Below are 22752 nucleotides of genomic sequence, written 5' to 3' on the forward strand. Positions count from 1 at the left end.
GAAACATTCCAATCTTTTTAGTGTATTAAGATTCAAGAATTTATGACTACTTCCTATATCAATCAAGATTTGCACAACCTTTCCACCCACCAATCCAATCACTTCATTGTCCTGTAATTCATCGACCCAGTTATAGCATGCACACACTTGAGAAATCATTGCAAACCCATTTTCCTCATCATGCTCCCCATATTGAGGCCATTTCATCATACTTCATCCTTGTGGACCGTCCTCTTTTTCCCCTCCTTCCCACGAATCATCACTCAACTCCATATAGAAAAGTTGTCTCTTCCTAAACCATTGAAGACTAGGAGAGTACTTCTCATCACAATAAAAATATAGCCCCTTAAACATCTTTTCCTCTATTGCAGGAGGGATCAACATTTTAGGACCCTTTGATGGAATTTGATAGCCTGAACTTGAAGGAAAAATGGTGGTGGTGGTGGGGGGGGTGTCTTTTATCGGGCTAATTTGGGTATTGATAGTAATGGAGGTAAGGATTTGGAAGATTGTTTAGGTAAGGATAAGGTCTGTTCTTGGATCTTGGCTAGGCTTATGGCTTTTTGTAAAGTTCTACGCTAAAACATTTTCACTGGGATGCCACTCCTCACTTAATTCTACCCTAGTCAACAATTAGTCAAATACATCAACATAATGTTGTACACACGAAGGTTGATTAAGATCTTTCAAATCACCCATTGGATCATTATATAATGTAGTATCAAATCTACCAAAAAGAGCTTTAACATACTCATCCCATGTTGGCCATTCTCGAGTAATCCTACTTTTCATGTACCTTTGATGCAGTCTTTTCCTTCTAGATGCAATGATGCTAGGTTGACCTTCAAATTTTCTGAGTATTTTCTACATCAAATATTGCTCGTTGGAAACCTAGTCCCTCAACTCGCTCCCATCAAATTTTGGAACTCAATTTGATACTTACGAGTAACCAGTGTCTGAAGCTTCCATATGCTGCTCTTCAAGATTCGGACTTCCTCTAGGATTTTGAGGACGGTTTTTACTCGTTGGAAGTTTATATTCACTCATCCAAGAACCAAAAAAAAGTCTTGAGTTCCTCCATGGACTGAGCTTGTCGGACCTCCATTGATTTTCTGAATTCCTCAAAGGATTCCTTAATACCATCAACTTCGAGTCAATTACTCAAATGGTCACTCAACTATCTCAAATTATCTTCTAAAGTCACTTTTCTTTCGTTTGTAACAACAAAGTCACTGAACTATGTCTATTGCATTCAGAAGGTCACCCAACTTCCAAATTTTGGATTGCCAAATACCTATTTTACCCTCTAAATTATAAATTTATTTATTTATTTTTTTATTAAAAACTTTTTAATATTATGATTTTCTCTTTTAATTTATATTATGGACTTACCTATAGAATAAATAAATATTATTTATAAATTAAAAAAATAGAAAGTATATAAGCATATATAATGCTGGAATAACAAAATAATGAGCATAGTAAAAAAGTAATTAGAATAATATGTTAGTAATAATAATTTTAGTATTAACAACAAAAATTAAAAAATTTATTTACACAGTTCAGAATGTAAGAAAATAAAGGTTGTAAAATATATATTCCATGCACGTAATATAAAAATAATTATTTAAATAAAAATATTTTTATAATATACATTATATATTCTTGAAAATTATGCTCAATTATATTATATATATTACATGCACGCTTTAACATAACATATTTTACCATATACAGAATTAGTCCCCCTGCTTTCTGGTGATGTAACTTTGTGTCGTCGAAAAGTTGGTAGAAACATAATAATATAATTGAGCATAATTTTCAAGAATATATAATGTATATTATAAAAATACCTCTATTTAAATAATTATTTTTATATTATGAGCATGGAATATATATTTTACAACCTTTATTTTCATTCATTCTGAATTGTGTAAATAAATTTTGAATTTTTGTTGTTAATACTAAAATTATTATTACTAACAAATTATTCTAATTAATTTTTTTTACTATGCTTCCAGCATTATATATGCTTAAATACTTTCTATTTTTTAATTTATAAGTAATATTTATTTATTCTATAGGTAAGTTCATAATATAAATTAAAAAGGAGAAATCATAATATTAAAAAATTTAAAAAAATTAAACGGAAGATAAATGTTTATAATTTAGAGGGTAAAATAGGTATTTGGCAATCCAAAATTTGAAAAATCTAGTTGAGTGACCTTCTAAGTGCAATAGGCATAGTTCAGTGACTTTGTTGTTATAAACGAAAGTAAAGTGACTTTAAGAGATAATTTGGGATAGTTGAGTGACCATTTGAGTAATGGACTCCATCAACTTCTTTACGAAACTCTGCATAACGTCATTCTCCCATGGCTATGTTCCTGTGAGGACCAGTGGCTTTGATACCAAATGATACAGCTTGATTCGAAGTGAGCTTAAGTGAAACGATGATCTCCTAAGGAACTTTTAGAAGAAGAGTTCCTGAACAGAAATCGGTTGCAATCGGGATTCAAGAATCAGAGAAAAAGTAGAAAGCTAGAGAGAAAAAAGAGAGTTATTTTCATTTGAATTCAGCCTCTGTCAATATACAAATGAATTTTTTCTTTTAAACCCAAATTAGTTACTAACTATTTCCCAAACCGTCTAACAACTTGCTACCAGCAATTAACTAACTCACTTGCACAAAACGACACTGAGTATCTATTCTCTCTTCACTAACAATTCACTTATTAAAATGACACTGCTTCTACTTTTTTACAATATGAACACTCAAGTTCTTATAACTATTTTTGGACATAACAACACCTGAGAATGTTGTGTTTCCAGTCGCGACGCAACCACTACATTACTTGGATCAACTAAGATTCCCAGTGCGGCGCGACCAATATATTCTCGAAGCCAACTCTTTCATACTTTGGTTGGACTTGGTTAAAATCGTCTCGGATTTTTCCAACACCTATAAATAATTCTTAAACTCGTTTTAGGGGGAGTTCGACCCTTGTGAAGGAGAAACGCTGCTAGAGCAACTTAGGAGTCGGAAATCATAGAGTTTTTCTTCCTTTCTCTTCTTATCCATAGTTTTATGCTTTTAAACTTTCATACGAACGTTAGCATGAGTGGGTCGTTCTCTTAGTTCTACGGTTATGGATGCTAAATGTATGTTGACGTTCGAAGTTTGAGTTGACTACTTTGATTATACCGGATTGATTTGTTTATTTAATCTTTAGCTCTATTATTTTACTTTGTAGCTAACATAAAAATACTATCTACGAATCTAGAGTTAACTCGAAAGTGAATTCTAGCATGTGCATAGGATTAAAAAAAACAAGTTCTTGAACCTGGACATTAAGGAACAAATTCACCATTAGAATAGACATATACTTAATCATCTTGCTTGGTTATTATGCATGATAATAAACACGTTCTTGTTATATGCTAAGATTAACTCGAATAAGCAAGTAAGAAGTTCAATTCTTACGAGTAATATTAACCTTGTGAATTAACAAACCAAACAAATCAATTAGACAATTTAAACAACTCAACAAGATTGTTAGCTAACCTATAACTTAGAAAAGTTTTCTCCTATTAATTTTATACTAAGTTGCCTAAGTGTTTCATTCTATCACTAGTATCTTTAATTGCTTTATAATTTTTGCAATATTTCTAGTTAAGAACCACATCTTCAGGAATAACTTAAATAGATAATTCATACTAGTTTAATTTAATTGATTGTTAATTACATGTTCTCATGGGAACAATACTTTACTTTATCATTATTATTACTTGTTGACCATGTAGACTTGTGGGTGCATTTGACCCCAACAAGTTTCTGAGATATCATAGAGTTCCTCTTCGTTGATCAATCTATTATGGTCGAGTATCAAACAGTATTGGTGATCAAAACCTCATTTCATGCGTCTTCGTGCAAGAACATATAGCACTTTCAATTTTACTTGTTCTAAAACCAGCAATTACACCCGAAGACATGTAGAAATTGTAGTTCTCCCTCCAACTTCAGGGTAAATTGAACTGAAATCAACTCTCTTGTGACAAAGTAGGAAATATGAACAATGGGAAGCTAAGATAAGACGAGATCATCACATGCTATGACACCCGCTCCCCACTCCCCCCCCCCCCCAAAAAAAAATAAAATAAAAAAGCCAACAAAAATCATAAAAAGAAATGCAGATCTGCATAGCCCGTTGCCTAGCGACTTAAATAGAGGTATATTATTATTTGAAAAGCAGATATCAGTGCAGAAAGTCCACCAGCAAACGTCAAACTGTTACATGCATACACTAAAAATCTCATAGCCGTATCCTTTTCACATCATTTTCAGGCACATTTACGTCGTTTCCGTTCCCTTTTACTGAAGTCACTGTTTGCTTGGGCACCTGCAGGTAGAAAATAATATCTCGGATCATTTCGTGTCACCTTTAAAGTTTTCGAAGAGAAGGATATCTGACGTCTGGTAGTTAACTTTGAGTTATCCGCTGATAAGACGGGAAGACATGTAACTTGAAAGTCAAAATACAAATATCTTTTTGGACATTTCTCCTAATTGGAATCAAGTGATTTCACTAAAAATTGCATAACCTGGGAAATCATTTTACGAACCAGCAAAATATGCATAGTTATGCAGTTGCATCGACCATATATCCAGGGTACAAACTTAACCGATCATACTCTAACCAACCACCACCTGAAATAAATTTTGATGTACCCATTGCACAAATGGATAATTTTTAATGGGACAACGCTGATGCTATTTTAGACCATTCAACAAAATAAAGCTTGCTTGAATGGTGAGCTTACATTTTCATTTGGAACAACAGCATATCTCTCTGTTGGTGAAACCCAAGATTTTTCAGCTGAACAGAAGTTTTGAGAAAATATCAGATATACAGTATCATTTAATTTTGTGAAAGAAAAGATTATGAAGAAGTAAAGAGAGAGAGAGAGAGAGAGGAAGAGGGAGAGGGAGAGGGAGAGGGAGGGAGGGAGATGGGGAAGGCGAAGCAGATGCAAACCTGCTGATGGGTCAAAAGTCGAAGACCCGATTTGTTGTCCACTTGATCCATCAACACTTAATGCTTCTATTATCCTTGGGACATTCCTTCACACCTCACGAACATCAGTAAGTTTAATTTTGGAATTACCATAGCATGAAATTGTGTTAGTTCACTAAAGCAGAATGTTGAAAATAGAGAACAGATGTTATTATCCACGGCGCCACTTTAACCTATTAAAATATAGCACTACAGTTAATTCCTACCTGGAGATTACAGTATTTAGATTATATGAGGGTGCAAAATTGTTTACATTGAGGACTTCATTATGTGAGTATTATTACATATGATATGAGGGTGCCAAATTGTTTATATTGAGAACTTCATTATGTGATATTATTACAATGAAAATAGATAGTCATTCAACTAGGAAAACCATCATAAAAGTTTGATAAGCCCTGCTACAAATAAACAACTTGCAATATACCAGGTGCACAATTTAGACAGAAAAGTTATTTATGTGATGACGCTAACCCTGAAACACAACTCAAGTTTTGCACAGCTCTAAGGAGATGAACTATGAAGCAAAAAAATGAAAGGAAGAAAACTTAATACACGGATTGCTTACTTACTTCTCGAAAAATGTGATGGAAGGGTATGCACGGATTGCAAGGTTCTTGTTAGAATTAGTTCATGCAGAGTGTCCCACATTGGTATAGAAGGCTTTAGATATATGTAAATATTGCAGTTAGAATTAGTTCATGCAGAGTGTCCCACATTGGTATAGAAGGCTTTAGATATATGTAAATATTGCATATAAGTAGGACTATTGTAAAACACTTAACGTACATCAATAATATATTTTTTTTCCGTGCTTCCTCACATGGTACCAGAGCAACTAGTGAGAAATCCCCGTTCTGCGGTAACCAGCAAGTCCGGGACAGTCACCGTGCCCTTTTTTTGGTGAATTTCAAGTTGTTTTTGTGTGACCTCTTCTCTAGTGGGGTTTTTATTGAAAAGTAACACCACCAGCAGGTGCAGAATTCACAAGCAACCAAACACTGAAAAACCAAACCGGAACAACCTTAGTCACGCGCCCTCATGCGCTTGAAGAAGCTCTAACGCCAGCAGCGTGTCAGACCCATACGCCGGCGTGTGACACTTGCTCTGGCCATTTTTTGAAAAAATATCAAATTGTACCAATATCAACCCCTTTTCTTCCATTTACTCCTATTCCAAGGCAAAAAGGATTTTCTAAATCATAGAACAATAATGAAATATACAACCAACCAATATTTATCAAATTGGAAGAAGAGTCCGAAGAAATCGTCCGAGCCTCTTATTTTGATTTTCCGAACCGAGAGATCCATGAATCGGGGTCGGGCTTGACAAGAAAAATTTGAGTCGTGGGTACAGGACCATTTACATGTAAGACCTATTGCTCATGCAAATTAGGATCCTTATTTTGGTCAGACAATTGTCTCATCTAGTAATTCCGACCCTACCCATATTGTTTTCTTTTTATTCCGAGCACTTTGAGATTTTTCCTGTGACTACACTAATATTTTCTAGCAACTGCAGTAATTTTTCTAGCAACTACAGTAATTTTTCCAGCGAGTTACAGTTGATTCTTTCTGTTATTTGGTGATAATTTTGCTAGGCCGCTCTTCAATCCAATGATGTCTTTAGAATTTGATGTTTTTGGGTCTAAAAACATGGGTCCTGAAAATTCTAGTGTTATAATTACCTCGGAACCTTTAATGGGAAATTCAAACTACTTAGCTTGGGTTTCGTCTATCAAGTTGTGGTATAAAGCTCAAGCTGTTCAAGATCATTTAATCAAAAAGTCTAGCGAAGGAAATGAAAAGGCCAAAGCACTTTGGAAGAAAACCGATGCTCAATTATGTAGTATCGTATGGCAATCTATTGATTCCAAGTTGATACCCTTGTTTCGTCCATTCCAGACATGTTATTAGTTTGGGAAAAGGCTCGCACTTTATACACTAATGACATATCTCGTTTCTATGATGTGATATCGCGGATGACAAATTTAAAGAAACAGGAATTAGATATGTCTACTTACTTGTGACAAGTACGGGCAGTCATGGAGGAATTTGAGAAGTTGATGCAAGTTTCTACTAGTGTTGAAAAGCAACAAGAGCAATGACAGAAGATGTTTCTAGTTCTTACCCTCGCTGGACTTCCTAATAACCTTGATTCATTACGTGACCAGATTTTGGCTAGTCCGGCTGTCCCCACAGTTGATGAATTATTCTCTCGATTACTTCGCATTGTTGCAATGCCCAGTCATACAGTGATCTCATCACAGATAGCTAACTCCTCTGTTCTCGCATCCTAGTGGAAAATCGAGCACCTCAGACTAATGTCTACTAGTGTTGAAAAGCAACAAGAGCAATGATAGAAGATGTTTCTAGTTCTTATCCTCGCTGGACTTCCTAATGACCTTGATTCATTACATGACCAAATTTTGGCTAGTCCGGCTGTCCCCACAATTGATGAATTATTCTCTCGATTACTTCGCCCTGTTGCAATGCCCAGTCATACAGTGATCTCATCACAGATAGCTAACTCCTCTGTTCTCGCATCCTAGTGGAAAATCGAGCACCTCAGACTATGGAGAATGGACGAGGAGGAGGTCATTTTTGAAGAACTCGACCAAAGTGTTCTTATTGTAACATGCTTGGGCACACTCGTGAGGTGTGTTACTCTTTGCATGGTCGACCATCTAGAAATGCTCATATTGCTCAGACTGAGACTGCAGGTAACCAGGGGTTTTCTTTATCTGAAGGGGAGAATAATGAGTTCCTTCAGTATCAAGCAACTAAGCAGACGTCTCCATAAGTAGCCTCTATCACAAAGACTGATACTTCTGTGGTAGGTAATTCCTTTGCTTGTGTTTTCCAGTGTACTACTCTTGGACCATGGGTCATGGACTCAGGCGCCTCTGATCATATTTCTAATAATAGGTCACTTTTGTCAATATTGTTTATTCACAATCTCTTCTCAATGTTACTCTAGCCAATGGAGTCCAAACAAAAGCAAAAGGAGTTGGACAAGCTAATCCCCTGTCACTTTAGATTATGTTCTTTATGTCCCTAATTGTCCTTTTAATCTCACATCTCCTAGTCGTGCCCTTCATTGTGGTATATATTTTATTGATGATTCTTTTATTATGCAGGACCGCTATATGGGAAAGTCAATTGGCACAGGGCATGAATTATAAGGCCATTATTACCTTAACTTACGCAATCCCTCTACAGTATGCCCAACTACAGATCATCTAGACCTAATTAACAAACGTTTAGGACATCCAAGTTTATCCAAGCTTCAGAAAATGGTGCCTAGTTTGACTAGCTTATCTAAATTAGTTTGTGAGTCGTGTCAACCTGGGAAACATATTCAAGCTACATTTTCACGTAGTGTTGAGAATCGTGCAACGTCTATTTTTTCTTTAGTTCAGTCTGATATATAGGGTCGTAGAAGAGTCAGTTCAACCTTAGGATTTTGTTATTTTGCTAGTTTCATTGATGATTACTCAAGATGTACTTGAATTTTCCTAATGAAAGATCGTTCTAAGTTCTATATATTCCAAAGTTTTTGTGCTGAAATTAAAACTCAGTTTGGTGTTTCTATTCGCACTTTTCAATTTTCGTAGTGATAATTCCTTAGAATATTTATCCTCTCAATTTCAGCCGTTTATGTCTTCTCAAGGAATTATCCATCAGACATCTTGTCCGTATACTCCTCAACATAATAGGGTAGCAGAGAGAAAGAATAGGCATCTCATTGAAACTGCACGCAGACTTCTCATTCAATCCCATGTTCCGCTGCGTTTTTGGGGCGATGTAGTTCTTACAGTTTGTTACTTAATTAATCGGATGCCTTCATCATCCACTCAGAATCACATTCCACATTCAATATTGTTCCCAAGGTCACCCTTATATTCTCTTCCTCCTTATGTTTTTGGGAGTACATGTTTTGTTCATAACTTAGCTTCTGGAAAAGATAAATTAGCTCATCATGCTCTCAAGTGTATCTTCCTTGGCTATTCTCGGGTACAAAAGGGATATCGTTGCTACTTACCTGATCTTCGTAGGTATCTTATGTCAGCCGATGTCACGTTCTTTGAGTCTCAACCTTACTTTACTTCATCTAATCATCTAGATATATCTAGGGTCTTACTTATACCTACTTGTGAGGAATCTATTGTTCCTCCTCTTACATCCCCATTGACGTCTACAATACCACCACAGCCACTCCTACCTATACCGACTTCTGATGAGTCTGCAGTTGCTCCTCCTACATCTCCAACCATAAGGCCACCACTCTTGACTTATCATCGTCGTCTACATCCAGCATCAGGCCCAGATTACTCACGTCCTGCATCAGCTTCTACACCTACTGCAGACTTGTCTCCTTCTCGTCAACCGATTGCACTTCGAAAATGTGTACGATCCACACTTAATCCTAACCTCCATTACGTTGGTTTAAGTTATAATCGTCTGTTATCACCCCATTATGCTTTTGTATCATCTTTATCCACTATTTCCATTTCTAAGTCTACATGTGAGGCACTATCTCATCCCGGATAGCGCCGGGCGATGATAGACAAGATGTCTGCTTTACATGCGAGTGGTACTTGGGAGCTTGTTCCTCTTCCTTCAGGTAAGTCTACCATTGGTTGTCGTTAGGTTTATGCTGTCAAAGTTGACCCGGATGGCCAAGTTGCCGGCTTAAAGCTCGTCTGATTGCAAAAGGATATACTCAGATATTTGGGCTTAATTATAGTGACATTTTCTCTCCCGTGGCTAAAGTCGCATATGTTCGCCTTTTCCTGTCTATGGTTGTTCGTCATTGGCCTCTTTATTAGTTGGACATTGAGAATGCCTTTCTCCACGGTGATCTTGAGGATGAAGTTTATATGGAGCAACCAACTGGTTTTGTTGCTTAGGGGGAGTCTAGTGGTCTTGTATGTCGATTACGCAAGTCACTTTATGGTCTAAAACAATCTCCTCGAGCCTGGTTTGGCAAGTTCAGCACAGTTATTCAGGAGTTCGGCATGACTCGTAGTGAAGTTGATCACTCAATGTTCTATCGGCATTCTGCTCCTAATTTGTGTATTTATCTGGTGGTTTGTCTATGATATTATTACTATTGGCAATGATTAGGATGGCATTGCTAGTCTGAAACAACATCTCTTTCAACCCTTTCAGACTAAGGATTTCAGACTAAGGATCTCGGTAGATTGAAGTACTCTCTAGGTATTGAGGTTGCTCAGTCTACTTCATGTATTGTTATTTCACAAAGAAAGTATGCTTTAGACATTTTTGAGACAGGAATAATGGGTTGCAGACTCGTTGGCACTCCTATGGATCCGAATGCTAAGCTTCTGCCAGGACGGGAGCCTCTTAACGATCCTTTAAGATATAGGCAGCTGGATGGTAAATTGAATTACCTCACGGTGACTAGACCTGATATTTCATTTCATGTGAGTATTGTAAGTCAATTTATGGATTGTCCCTGCAATAGTCATTGGGATGCAGTTGTTCACATTCTTCAGTATATAAAATCAGCTCCAGGCAAAGGACTACTATTCAAAAATCGAGGCCATGAGCATATTGTTGGATACACAGATGATAATTGGGCAGGGTCACCTTTTGATAGACGTTCCACATCTGGATATTCTGTTTTAGTAGGAAGTAATTTAGTCTCTTGGAAAAGCAAGAAATAGAATGTAGTTACTCTGCCTAGCGCAGAAGCAGAGTATCGAGCCATGGCTTTTGGAACATGTGAGCTAGTTTTGGTCAAACTGTTGCTCAAAGAATTAAAATTTAGAGAAATCAGTCAGATGGAACTTGTGTGTGATAATCAAGTTCCCCGTCATATTGCATCAAATTCAGTGTTCCATGAGAGGAACAGACACATTGAGATTGAATATCACTTCATCATAGAGAAGATTCTCTTGGGAGATATTGTTATAAAGTTTGTGAAATCAAATGATCAACTTGCAGATATTTTCACCAAGTCTCTTACTGGTCCTAGTTATATATGTAACAAGCTCGGTACATATAATTTATATGCACCAGTTTGAGGAGTGTTAGAATTAGTTTATGTATAGTGTCCCACATTGGTATAGAAGGCTTTAGGTATATGTAAATATTGTATATAAATAGGGCTATTGTAAAACACTTAATGTACATCAAATAATATATTTTTTCTCGTGCTTTCTCACAGTTCTCCCGAGTGAGAACTTCGTGACCCAGCATAGCTTCATGGTTATGGATTTGGGGATTAAGATAGGGAGGAAGAAAAGGGTTGTGCATGGTCAACCTGAGATCGAAAAGGGAGCGTTGACTAAGGATAAAGCTCAGGAGTTGGAGGAGAAGCTAAGGGGTATGGAGGCCTACTTGAGTAGTAGGGATGCTAGTAGCATGTGGACCAAGATAGTGAACTGTATTAGGGAAGTAGCTAAAGAGGTGGTAAGGGTCTCTAAGGGCTACTCTATAAGGCACAAAGGAGACTATATGTGGAATGGAAAGGTTCAAGGGAAAGTGAAGGTCAAGAAGGTGGTGTATTTGAAGTTGGTAGGGAGCAAAGACTAGGTGACGAAGAGGACGAGCAAAAAGTTGTACAAGACGGCTAAGAGGGAAGCGAAGCTAGAAGTCATGGCAGCAAAGACAGCAACGTTAGGATGCTTGTATGAAGAACTTGAAGGCAAAGGCGCAGACAAAAAGATATACAAGCTAGCTAAGGCGAGAGAGATGATGGCCCGTGATCTGGACCAAGCGAAGCACATCAAAGGCGAAGATAGAAGAGTTTTGGTGGAAGAGATGCATATTAGACGAAGATGACTGACATATTTCCATAAGCTCTTAAATGAGGAGAGAGATAGGAACATTGTGCTTAGTGATCTGGAGCACTTCGAGAATCGCCAAGATTTTGGGTATTGTAGACGAATTAGGGTTGGGGAGGTGGTGGAGGCTATGCGTAAGATGAGCAAGGGTTAGGGCGACCAAGCCCGATGGATTCCGGTAGAGTTCTGGAAGAGCGCGGGCAGGGCAGGCTTGGAAAGTCTCACCGGCCTATTTAATGTTATTTTTAGGACTTTCAAGATGCCCGAAGAATGGAAGTGGATTATGATGATCCCGATGTATAAGAACAAGGGAGATATCCAAAACTGCAATAATTATAGCGGTATCAAGTTGCTAAGCCACACTATGAAAGTCGGGGAGAAGATGGTAGAGATGATGGTGCGGCAAAAAGTATTTGTACCTGAGAGCCAGTTCGGTTTCATGCCGGGGCGAACTACCACAGAAGTCATTCACCTCATCAGGAAGTTGGTGGAATAGTATAGGGAGAGAAAGAGGGACTTGCAAATGGTATTTGTCGATCTGGAAAAAGCATACAACAAAGTCCCAAGAGAGGTTTTATGGAGGTGCTTGAAGGTGAGGTGTCTCTATAGCATACATTAGGGTGATTATGGATATGTATGATGGAGTTAAGACCAAGGTTAGGGCATTGAATTCCTCAAATGTTTGAATTACCAAAAGCTTATGAACCAGTGTTGTCAAAGGCGCGCTTAAGCCCTGAAGCGAGGCTCAAAACATGTTGAGCGTTTTGCCTTGCTTTGTGTGCGCTTTATTATTTCATCAAGGCTCTAAGGCATACTTTTCTTGCCAACGAGTGTAATCTTGTAAAAGCGACATTAAACAATTGATATTTTACTTTTTCCGTAATTTGTTTCCAATTTCTTTGTCCGTATATTTGTTATTCATGCTTATAATTATTAGTGTTGGACTACATATACATATTTTTACTTTTTCTCCAGTTGCGCCTTTTTTTTATTAAAGCTCACGCTTTATTTGCGCTTTGCGCTTAAAGCCCCAACGGACCTTAGAGCTTTTTTGCGCTTTTCGCCTTTGATAACACTGTTATGAACTCGATTTATGTTACATTTTCCATTGCTATGCTATCCTCTTTGAAATTTATTTCAAATGTCTAAGCTTTCATGTGTTTGCAGCTATGGTTATCTGATGCTTTAAATACATTTTTATGACTTTCGAAAATCCATGGCAAGTGAATGAAATAAAAGAATGTAGATGATATTTAGTCATTTTTGCCAAAAATGAGAATGATGATGTATGTCCAAAAGGGACAATGAAAAGAAAGGTTTTATGAAATGCTTTAAAGAAATGTTTTTGGGAGTATTGTTATGTAACCGAGAAGGTATAGGTTGCAAAGACCTATACCCGAAACTACACGTGCCGGTGTAGGAAGGTAATTGGGGACAAGTCCCCTTCGCACTTGATGAGATTATGACCTTTAATTGGGATGAATGTATTGCTAGCAAAGTCATGTCGATCCACACGACATTGTGGTGAGAAGGCTTAGCCGATCGGGTCTAGGTCGGACGCCATGCCGCACATATGGTGGTTATATGTTCCTATGTCGATAACTAATGATCTCCCCACTACAATGTTAATGTTTATGTGAAGGTTTTACTCATGTTACACTTTTTCCTTATGCTTTAACATGTCATTTTCATATTGATTTTCTCCTATTTCCATGTGTTCTCTCCTTATGTTGACAGTCCATTTCATATGGGGTATTTAGCTTTACGTACTAGTACTATTCCATATGTACTAACGTCATTTTTGTCGGGGATACTACATCTTTAATGGATGCAGGTGATACCTCAACAGGCGGCATAGATTCACGATAGGACCGTACCCTCTCTTCAGCTGGTTGTGGTGAGCCCTACTCTACACCGAGGTCCTCATGTTGTATTTTGGTCTTTTTGTATATTATTTTGGGTATAGCCAAGGCCCTAGCATCGACACTTTCTTAATTTACTTATGAGTGTTTAGAGGCTCCGTAGACACATTGTGGGTCATGTATGTATGGGGGAATTATAAATGTTGTTGTCGTTATGCTTCCACTTAAAACTATTGGGTTGCAATAATTTGTCAACTACAATGGGTTCCTGAAGTAATGGAAATCAGTGTTGCATATTTCTATATTCTCGGTAGATTATTACATATTATTTCTTTTTAAATCATTCATGGACAAGGGTATATAGTAGGCACCAGGTAGACTTGCTTGGCTGGTTATCTCGGTTGAGCACCGGTCCCGCTCCGGAGAGTGACAGGAATGATGGTAGAGTAAGGTTGTGTCCTCGGGTGGGGAGGTGGGGCAGGAGACAAGGTATATAGTGGGGTGGTAGGGGAGCCTCGAGGCCGAGAGTTGGGTCTTGGAACGTAGGGACTTTGACGAGGCGGTCTATATAGTTGGTGAAATCCTTTTGAAGAAGAGGATTAGTATAGTGTGTGTCCATGAAACCAGGTGGTGAGGTCTAAGACACGGAATGTAGACGGGTATAAACTGTGGTACTTAGGAAGTGGGAAGGGTAAGAATGGTGTAGGTATTTTGGCGGATAAGGAGCTCAGGGAGCTAGTAATATAGGTTAGGAGGGTGAACAACAGGCTTGGCTATTAGGTTAGTTGTTGGAGGGATCACTTTAAACGCTATTAGTTCCTACGCACCTCATGCAGGATTGGACGAGAAGGTTAGAAGGCGTTTCTGGGATGATATGGACGAGTTTGTGCGTGGTATTCCGCTTACCGAGAAGCTTTTTATAGGAAAGGACTTCAATGGCCACATCGGGACGACTTCCAGGGGTTATGCCGATGTGCATAGAGGCTTCGATTTTTGGATAGAAACGAAGGTGGAACTTTGTTGTTGGATTTCGCTAAAGCCTTTGATTTGGTGATAGCTAACTCGAAATTTCAGAAGGAGGAGCACTCGGTTACCTTCCAAAGCGCGGTGGCCAAGATTGACTACCTACTCCTTAGGAAGTGTGATAAAGGTCTTTGCACGGATTGCAAGGTTATCATGAGTGAGAATTTCTTGATTTAACATAAGCTCTTGGTGATGGACTTAAAGATCACGAGGAAGAGGAAAAAGAGGGTTGTGTATGGTCAACCTAAAATCAAGTGGGTAGCCGTGACTAAGGACAAAGCTTGGGAGTTGGGGGAGAAGTTGTTGGCTATGGGGGCTTAGACGAGTTGTCGGGACGCGAGCGGTATGTGGACCATGACAGCGAACTTCATTAGAGAATCTGCTAGAGAGGTGCTAGGAGTCTCGAAGGGTTACGCTAGTGGACACAAACGGAACAGGTAGTGGAATGGAGAGGTCCAAGGAAAAGTAGAAACCAAGAAAGTAGCGCATTTAATGCTGGTGGAAAGCAAGGAGGAGGAAAAGAGGATGAATAGGGAGTGGTATAAGAAGTCCAAAAAGGAGGCAAAGTTGGCGGTTACAGCAGCTAAGACTGTAGCGTTTGGGCGTTTGTATGAAGAACTTAGGGGAAGAAATGGGGACAAGAAGTTGTAAAAGCTAACCAAGGTGAGAGAAAGGAAGGTCTGTGACCTGGACCAAAGGAAGTGCATCAAAGATGAGAAAGACAGAGTATTGATGGAAGAGGCACATACTAGACCTAGATGGCATTCATAATTCTATAAACTCCTAAACGAAGCGGGGGACAGGGAGATCGTGTTAGGTGATTTGAAGCACTCCGAGAGTCGTCGAGATTTTTGTTATTGTAGGCGTATTAGTATTGAGGAGGTAGATGGAGCTATGCGTAAGATGAGCAGGGGTAGAGGGACAGGGCCAAACGAAATCCCGGTGGAACTTTGGAAGAGCGCAGGAAGGGCAGGATTGGAATGACTCACTCGGTTGTTTAACATCATTTTTAGGACGAAGAAAATGCCTGAAGAATAGAGATGGAGCACGATGATTCCGTTGTACAAGAATAAAGGTGATATCCAAAATTGCAAGTTGTTGAGCCATACCATGAAAGTTTGGGAGAGGGTGGTGGAAGCAAGGGTGAGGAGGAGTGTCTATTTCCGAAAACCATCCCCTTGTTGTTTGAAGAAATCCTCCACTTCAATTGATATTTTTTCACAAAAAGCAGGCATGCGATAAGAATTCTAGTGTTTCGCTAAGATTTAGAATAGCGGTCCTGAATTCAAGTTGATTCTATTTTGACTCTTCCTCAGAGAAAGACGATTAAACAATTCCTGATCATGGCCCTTGCGAATTGGATCATCCATACAATATATATAAAAAGAAACTCCAGATATTTGAGATCTTTCCCTTTGAATAAGATCTCAATTCCAACGACGATTTTGTTAGATATCTTACAACTAGAATCCCTCTTTTTCCGATCCAGTTCCTCCACCAACGTAAACCCTAGATAGATTCAGGCATGCTATACTTTTTAGTTATTGGGAGAACTCAAGTACTCTCTTTCGGATTCAAGTTGAGATGAATGTAAAGGCATACCAGGATTAATAAAATTAGGAATGAAGTTATTCGTGGCAGGGCGGGAGCGGCCCCGATGGAGAACAAGGTGCGGGAAGCGAGGCTTAGATGGTTTGGGCATGTGAAGAGGAGAAGCACAAATGATCCAGTAAGGAGGTGTGAGAGGTTAGCCTTGGTGGAATTGAGAAGAGGTAGAGATACGCCAAAGAATTATTAAAGAAAGGTGATCGGATAGGATATGGCATTGCTTCAGTTTCCCGAGGATATGACCCTTGATAGGGAGGCGTGGAGGTTGAGAATTTAGGTAGAATACTAGTAGGTAGTCGAGAGTGTTTCTTGCCATACCAGTAGTAGTGTTAGTTTTGTATTCTATTATTGTTAAATTTCTATTACTACATGTTCCTTTCACTTTGTTTTCTTATTATCTTATTGTTGTTACCTATTGTTGCTACTGCTTTATTTTCATCTTCTCTTGAGCCGAAGACCTATCGGAAACAACCTCTCTACATTCAAAGTAAGGGGTAAGGTCTGCGTACACACTACCTTCCCAGAACCCACGTGTCAGATTATACTGGATTTGTTGTTGTTGTATGAGAAGCTGCTTTAAGGACCAAAAATAGTATAGCATAGACCATTCGACTATAGATCTCAATGCTCTATCAACGAGTTTAAATACTCGATATGCTTGCAGTTATTACCTATCAACAGACTCCCCATGACCTAGCTGACCATTTGTACCTCTTCCCCAGGAAAAGACATTCTGTCTTTCTGTAACAGCAAGTGTGTGCCTCCATCCGCATGAAATCAGAATTACTTTCTGCCATTTTAAAAAAAGTAAAATGTCACTTTTTATTTATTTATTTATTTTTTGTTACTTCAAGACCTCTCAGGTAAGGCGATAATGAAAGCACATAGATGACAAAGACTAGAGCACATTTCAGCTGAACTTACAAAGCAGTACCTGATCATGTGGAAATTTCACTTGTACAGGTGAACAATGATCAACATTGTCACCAACACCAACTTGTCCAAACTGCTCATGAGGAAAAACAAGACACCAATTCAATAAGATAAACCTATGGGAAGTTCTATCTGATACTAAAAGGATGTTTGCATCAAGCAACAGGTGATTGAATGCCGCCTTACGCAAAGGATATGCATGATCAAGAAAAACTGAATGGAGGACCAAGTAAAATGATTACGAAGCATATAAACAGATTTTCTCATTTAAATCAAGTTGATTACCAGGTAACAAAATAGGCTGACAATAGTAAAAGTAGGTCGGCCATATCTAGCAATTATAAGTATAACAAGAATAGACAGCGTTGAACGTGAAATGGTGTCTTCCATAAAGGCTTTATTACTTGGCATTAAAATAAAACTGGTTGGAGGGAAGCGACGAAGGGTACATGCCAAGGCAAAAAAATACATATGAAATAACAACCGAGACGCCTGGAATGCAGTATGAACCATCATAACAGAAGGGTTAACAATGAAAAATGAGATTCCAAATATTAGCAATGATGATGTACAAGTGATTTAATATTGGAAAGGTAGTGCACTGATATTCTGGAAATATGTAGTTTTGCGTTTTCTTTTTCATATGTTTTGCACACAAGTCCCTTTGGGTGCCTTTCTACCTAATACATTTAGCTTTCAGTTATCCAACTATCTGTAGCATCCAATTTTGGAAAATAATTTCTCTACCAAAAACATCATAGTTGTGAGCCTAGTTCGTCTAAATATAAAAAGAAACTTTCAGGCTAGAGCTACTTAGAACTCCATATGAACACAACGAACCAAAACAGCATGAAGGAAACAAACAAATCATCTTCAAAAAAATGTACGACAAATTTGCATGAAGACATTAATTGCATGTTGATAATGCATGTGACAAACACTATAAGATATGTCCTAAGAAAGACCTGAGAAAATTCTTTGGACTGGCTAACAGAAAAACGTGAGGAAGAATACTCCATTTCTGATACAAATAAACTAAGAAAAGAACATAGACAGCAAAGTGTAGACACAGGCAGGTGGTGCATTAAGTTGAAGTTGCAATGGACATGAGCGGCGTTTTTCAACTGAAAAAATAATGAAACAACGCCCAAACCTTGTTCCAACCCCAACCATAAAGTTCTCCATCAGCAGTAAGTGCCATGGTATGCCTCCAACCACCTGATATCTGGAAAATGAAAATTCTTACGAGATTTAGAGATATAAGAGCACATAGATACGTGCATTTTAACGCATCTCTCAATGAAACGTTTTTAGAAGTATTGTAAGGCTTGTCATGCCATCCCTTCAATAATTGCATCACTGGAAACAGTACCCAAAAGCTTGAATCACAGAATGTGAAACCTTTCTAAATCCTTGCTAATTCCTCTGTTTCAAAACAAGTCATATTTCCTTCTAGTAAGTACTAGAATGATGTCAGTGTAAAAGAAATCTTTTAGCACATTTACAGTGATGAAATATGAACAAGTTTCCCAACAAATACGAAGCAACTTACATTATCAAAGCTCTCTTAATATCCACGTCAAGCCACAATGGAACATATAAGCTGGGAAAGAGGGGGGGGGGGGGTTGTTATTATCTAGCACAATTGACCCACATCATCTTCACCACTGTAATTACACCAACAAAAAGGATTCACATGACATTTAGCTTTTTTTAGATGGTATAGAAGTTGATGTCCCCTCAAAACATCTGTTCTTTTAAATTTGATAATTAAAGCATCTCATATTTCTTTCCTTCCAAGGATGTTTTGATCTTTTGAACGCAATGAATTCAGTATATCATTTTAGGAAGCCGTAAAATCTATCGATTAAACCTACCTAAGTTTTATTATACAATAGTTGGGTGTTCACGGCCTACCTGTGCATAATATCATCAAATGTGGGTATTATTGAAATAAATCACCCAATTTTTATTCTAAACCCATCTACATAGTGAGTTCATATCGAAAGCAAAAGACTACCAGGCAGCATGCATTAAGACTCTTTATAAAAGCGCGGACTAACTCGAACCTAGGAACTTCATGGAAAGCCTTTTTAGTTATTTTTCTGTAGGGTAGGATTTTCATTCCACCTATCAAAAGCTAGAATTGGGAAAAAATCTCGTTAATTGAGCCTTCTATAAGAAAACACATAATGAGAGTTCACACAAGGACCAAAGCACAAAAAGCCTACTCATCTTAAAGCAAATTCTGTGTTCAGATGAATTCAAGTTAAAAAAATTCCAGTACAAGGAGAAAACTAAAGTTGTCTGGACAGTGTAACTTAGGATAGCTTGCTGCAGGTTTCTTCTTGATTCTCCACTTTATGATTCTCCACATTACAGTACTCCAGTTGGTGAAGGCCTCTTTAAAGTATATGTTGCATTACCCATTGCAGACCAAACAACAGGCTACCGCACACAGTAAACATATTGTTGATTGACTTAATTATTAGGAAAGACTTGATTATATTCTGATTGATTGTAATTTATTTTCCTTCCTAAAATAGTCATAGGATTTAGTGTATAAATATATTTACTTAGGGATGTCAGAAATACACAAAAATATAGAAATATAAGAAACTTTTTCTTCTTCTCAAAATCTACATAGTATCAGAGTCATGGCTGCCTTTTTGAGGTGAGCTCGCAGCACTAGGGTTCCGTTTTTATCAAAGAGGTTGAGTTTTCTCTCTTGGTGGTTGTCTGCAACACAAACCTCTTCTGGTTCCGTCAAGGCAGATTTGGCTTCCGACGAGGCACATTTTTTTTGAGCAATTTTCTTCAAATATCCTTCTGATTGGGCAGAAAATATGGAGACATTCAAGGAGACGAGTTTTGGAGAAATCTTGTTTTCGGATGAAATTCAACTTCTTCGTCGTCTCCTATACAAACTTGACTCTGCTAATGTTGCCATATCAAATTATGTGCAATCAGGTACTGCCTTTGCTGCTTATCTTACCCTTCTCCATGTGTCTATTTGCACCAGAATCAACAATCCAAGAATTAAGGTGAGCAGCAAAGACAGTACCTAATTGCACATAATTAGATGTGGTAACATTAGCGGAGTCAAGTTTGGTTAGGTGGCGACGGAGAAGCTGAATTTCATTCGAAGACAAGATTTCTCTAGAAACTGTCTCTTTGTATGTCTCCATATTTTCTGCACAATAAGAAAGAAATCTGAAGAAAATTACTTAAAAATAATCTGTCTCGCCGGAGACCAAATTTGTCTCCACGGAATCAAAAGGAGTATGTATTGCGGACAGCCAACAAGAGAGAGAAAACTCGAACTCTTTGATAAAAACGAAACCGTAGTGTTGCGAGGGAGATAACTCATCTAAAAAAGGTAGCAATGGCTCTAATACCATGTAGATTTTTGAGTAGAAGAAAAGGCTATTTGTATTTCTATGTATTTCTTACATCTACATCCCTAAGCAAAGGCATTTATACACTAAGTCCTATGACTATTTTAGGAAGGAAAATAAGTTACATTCAATTTAAAATCAATTAAAATATTATCTAATCTCAATCAGATACAAATCTTTACTAATAATTAAGCCAATCAACAATTATTGATATTCTATTAAGTGTTTTACAATAGCCATATTTATAACTATACACAATACATATTCTACTCCTATTCCATGTGAAACTAGGGTTATTCACATAACTATCTAACATGCACCAATTTTTAACAATTCTTTAACAGTGTGGCACTTGGATAAGCTTTTCTTGCATCATCAAAGCTACCCACAAGGCAACCAGTTAGATAGCCTTTCGATCTCTCTAAGCTTTCTCATCCAATGTAATCCTATTAGCTGGACTATCTAATACTTTAATTTCTCTTATGAGCTGTTCTGGCAACATCTATATTGTTGCAGCCTCTGCACGGGATCATTTGGGAAAGTTAGATTTTAGATTCCTTTGTATTTTTGCCCATCTACATCTTCTCTGCATATTTCCATCTAACATTTTCTATTATTTCTGGAATAAATACTGCATTCTATACTATCCAATCCATGCTTCATATCTTTCCTTCTAAATCTATTAAAGTTTTAATATACTCTAGACCCATAGAATGAACCTTACATTCCCATCTACAACATGCCTTATCAGATCCGTCAAAACTTGCCTTAGCAGACTGGAAACCCAATCGAGATTGTCAACCGAGATTATCTTCATCTATCTTAATTTGCATGTTGAGTTTCTTGTTTGTCCTGCCATCATGAACCAGTTTAGCCCGACGTTGCTGATATCAACGAGCTCAAAGGATTTCTCACCCACCAAGAAGTATGTTTCTCATATTGGAGCCAGTATTTTGAGTTTATGGGTTCTAGATTTTAAAAAAAAAAGGCAACTTAGTGGGTTGTTGATAAATTATTTCTAAATATTAAGCAGAATTTTTAACACAAATACAGGATCTGGACCAAAGTTACTGGGTTCTGCTGAACCTGTAAGTTGAGCGGTACCTCCGCCCCTATCTCCATGCTTTTCATGTTCTTGAAGAACGAATCTACAAATCCACATATGTCTAGGCATCATAAGTTACTTTATCAACAGGCTCCTTCTTACACATCAATAATGGTGATGGGATTTGTATTTTCAAAGTAATATTTTAAGCACTTCTCTACCTAATCAATTTAACAGTCTTTCACATATCTAATTCTTGACTTTCACACAACTCGAAGTGGATCAAGTACTTTGTGACAAGGGAAATAAAATACAAACACGTTAAGATCGCAACAAGAAATATCCATGGAAAACAGTTATCCATTAAGCAGCTATTCCATGTGCAAATTAAGATAGGTTAGGCACGTAAGCCATGACAAAAATCATTTGTTTTTAGGGTCTGGTTCATTATCTTAGCATGCACAGAATATATAAAATCATACACTATAAACAAATTATGGATACATTTTTTTTCATTCAATACCAAAGGCGGGGAGAAGAAATTATTCCGGCTGGCTAAGGCGAGAAAGAGAAAGGCTCGGGATCTGGACCAAGTGAGGTGCATCAAAAACGAGGACGGTAGAGTATTGATGGGAGAGGCCCAGATTAAGCGGAGATGGCAGACTTACTTTCATAAACTTCTGAATGAAGAAGGGGATCAGGATATTGTGCTAGGCGAGTTGGGCATTCCGAGAGCCACCGTGATTTTGGGTACTGTAGGCGCATTAAGGTTGGGGAGGTCATGGGGGCTATGCGAAAGATGAGCAGGGGCAGAGCTATCGGGCCTGACGAGATTCCGGTGGAATTTTGGAAGTGTGTGGGTAGAGCAAGTCTGGAGTGGCTGACTGGGTTTAATGTTATTTTCAGGACGAAGAAGATGCCGAACGAGTGGAGGTGGAGTACGGTGGTTCCATTGTACAAGAACAAAGGTGACATCCAGAGTTGCAACAACTAT

The 22752-nt window shown here is 37.9% G+C and overlaps 1 protein-coding gene across 1 annotated transcript in view; it reads right to left on the reverse strand.

Annotated features, from left to right (window-relative positions):
* Positions 1-4214: 4214 nt before the first annotated feature.
* Positions 4215-22752, reverse strand: part of LOC107776776 (ultraviolet-B receptor UVR8) — a 44037-nt gene continuing 25499 nt past the window's right edge. Inside the window, exons 7-12 of the mRNA XM_075253580.1 lie at positions 18469-18540; positions 17317-17388; positions 17054-17172; positions 5037-5122; positions 4822-4877; positions 4215-4400 (exon numbers count right to left, since the gene is read on the reverse strand). Coding sequence (XP_075109681.1) covers positions 4314-4400; positions 4822-4877; positions 5037-5122; positions 17054-17172; positions 17317-17388; positions 18469-18540 — 492 coding nt within the window. The 3' untranslated portion in view covers positions 4215-4313. The remainder of the gene's footprint in view (positions 4401-4821; positions 4878-5036; positions 5123-17053; positions 17173-17316; positions 17389-18468; positions 18541-22752) is intronic.

Source organism: Nicotiana tabacum, chromosome 5 (genome assembly GCF_000715075.1).
Source record: "Nicotiana tabacum cultivar K326 chromosome 5, ASM71507v2, whole genome shotgun sequence".
NCBI classification, from domain to species: domain Eukaryota; kingdom Viridiplantae; phylum Streptophyta; class Magnoliopsida; order Solanales; family Solanaceae; genus Nicotiana; species Nicotiana tabacum.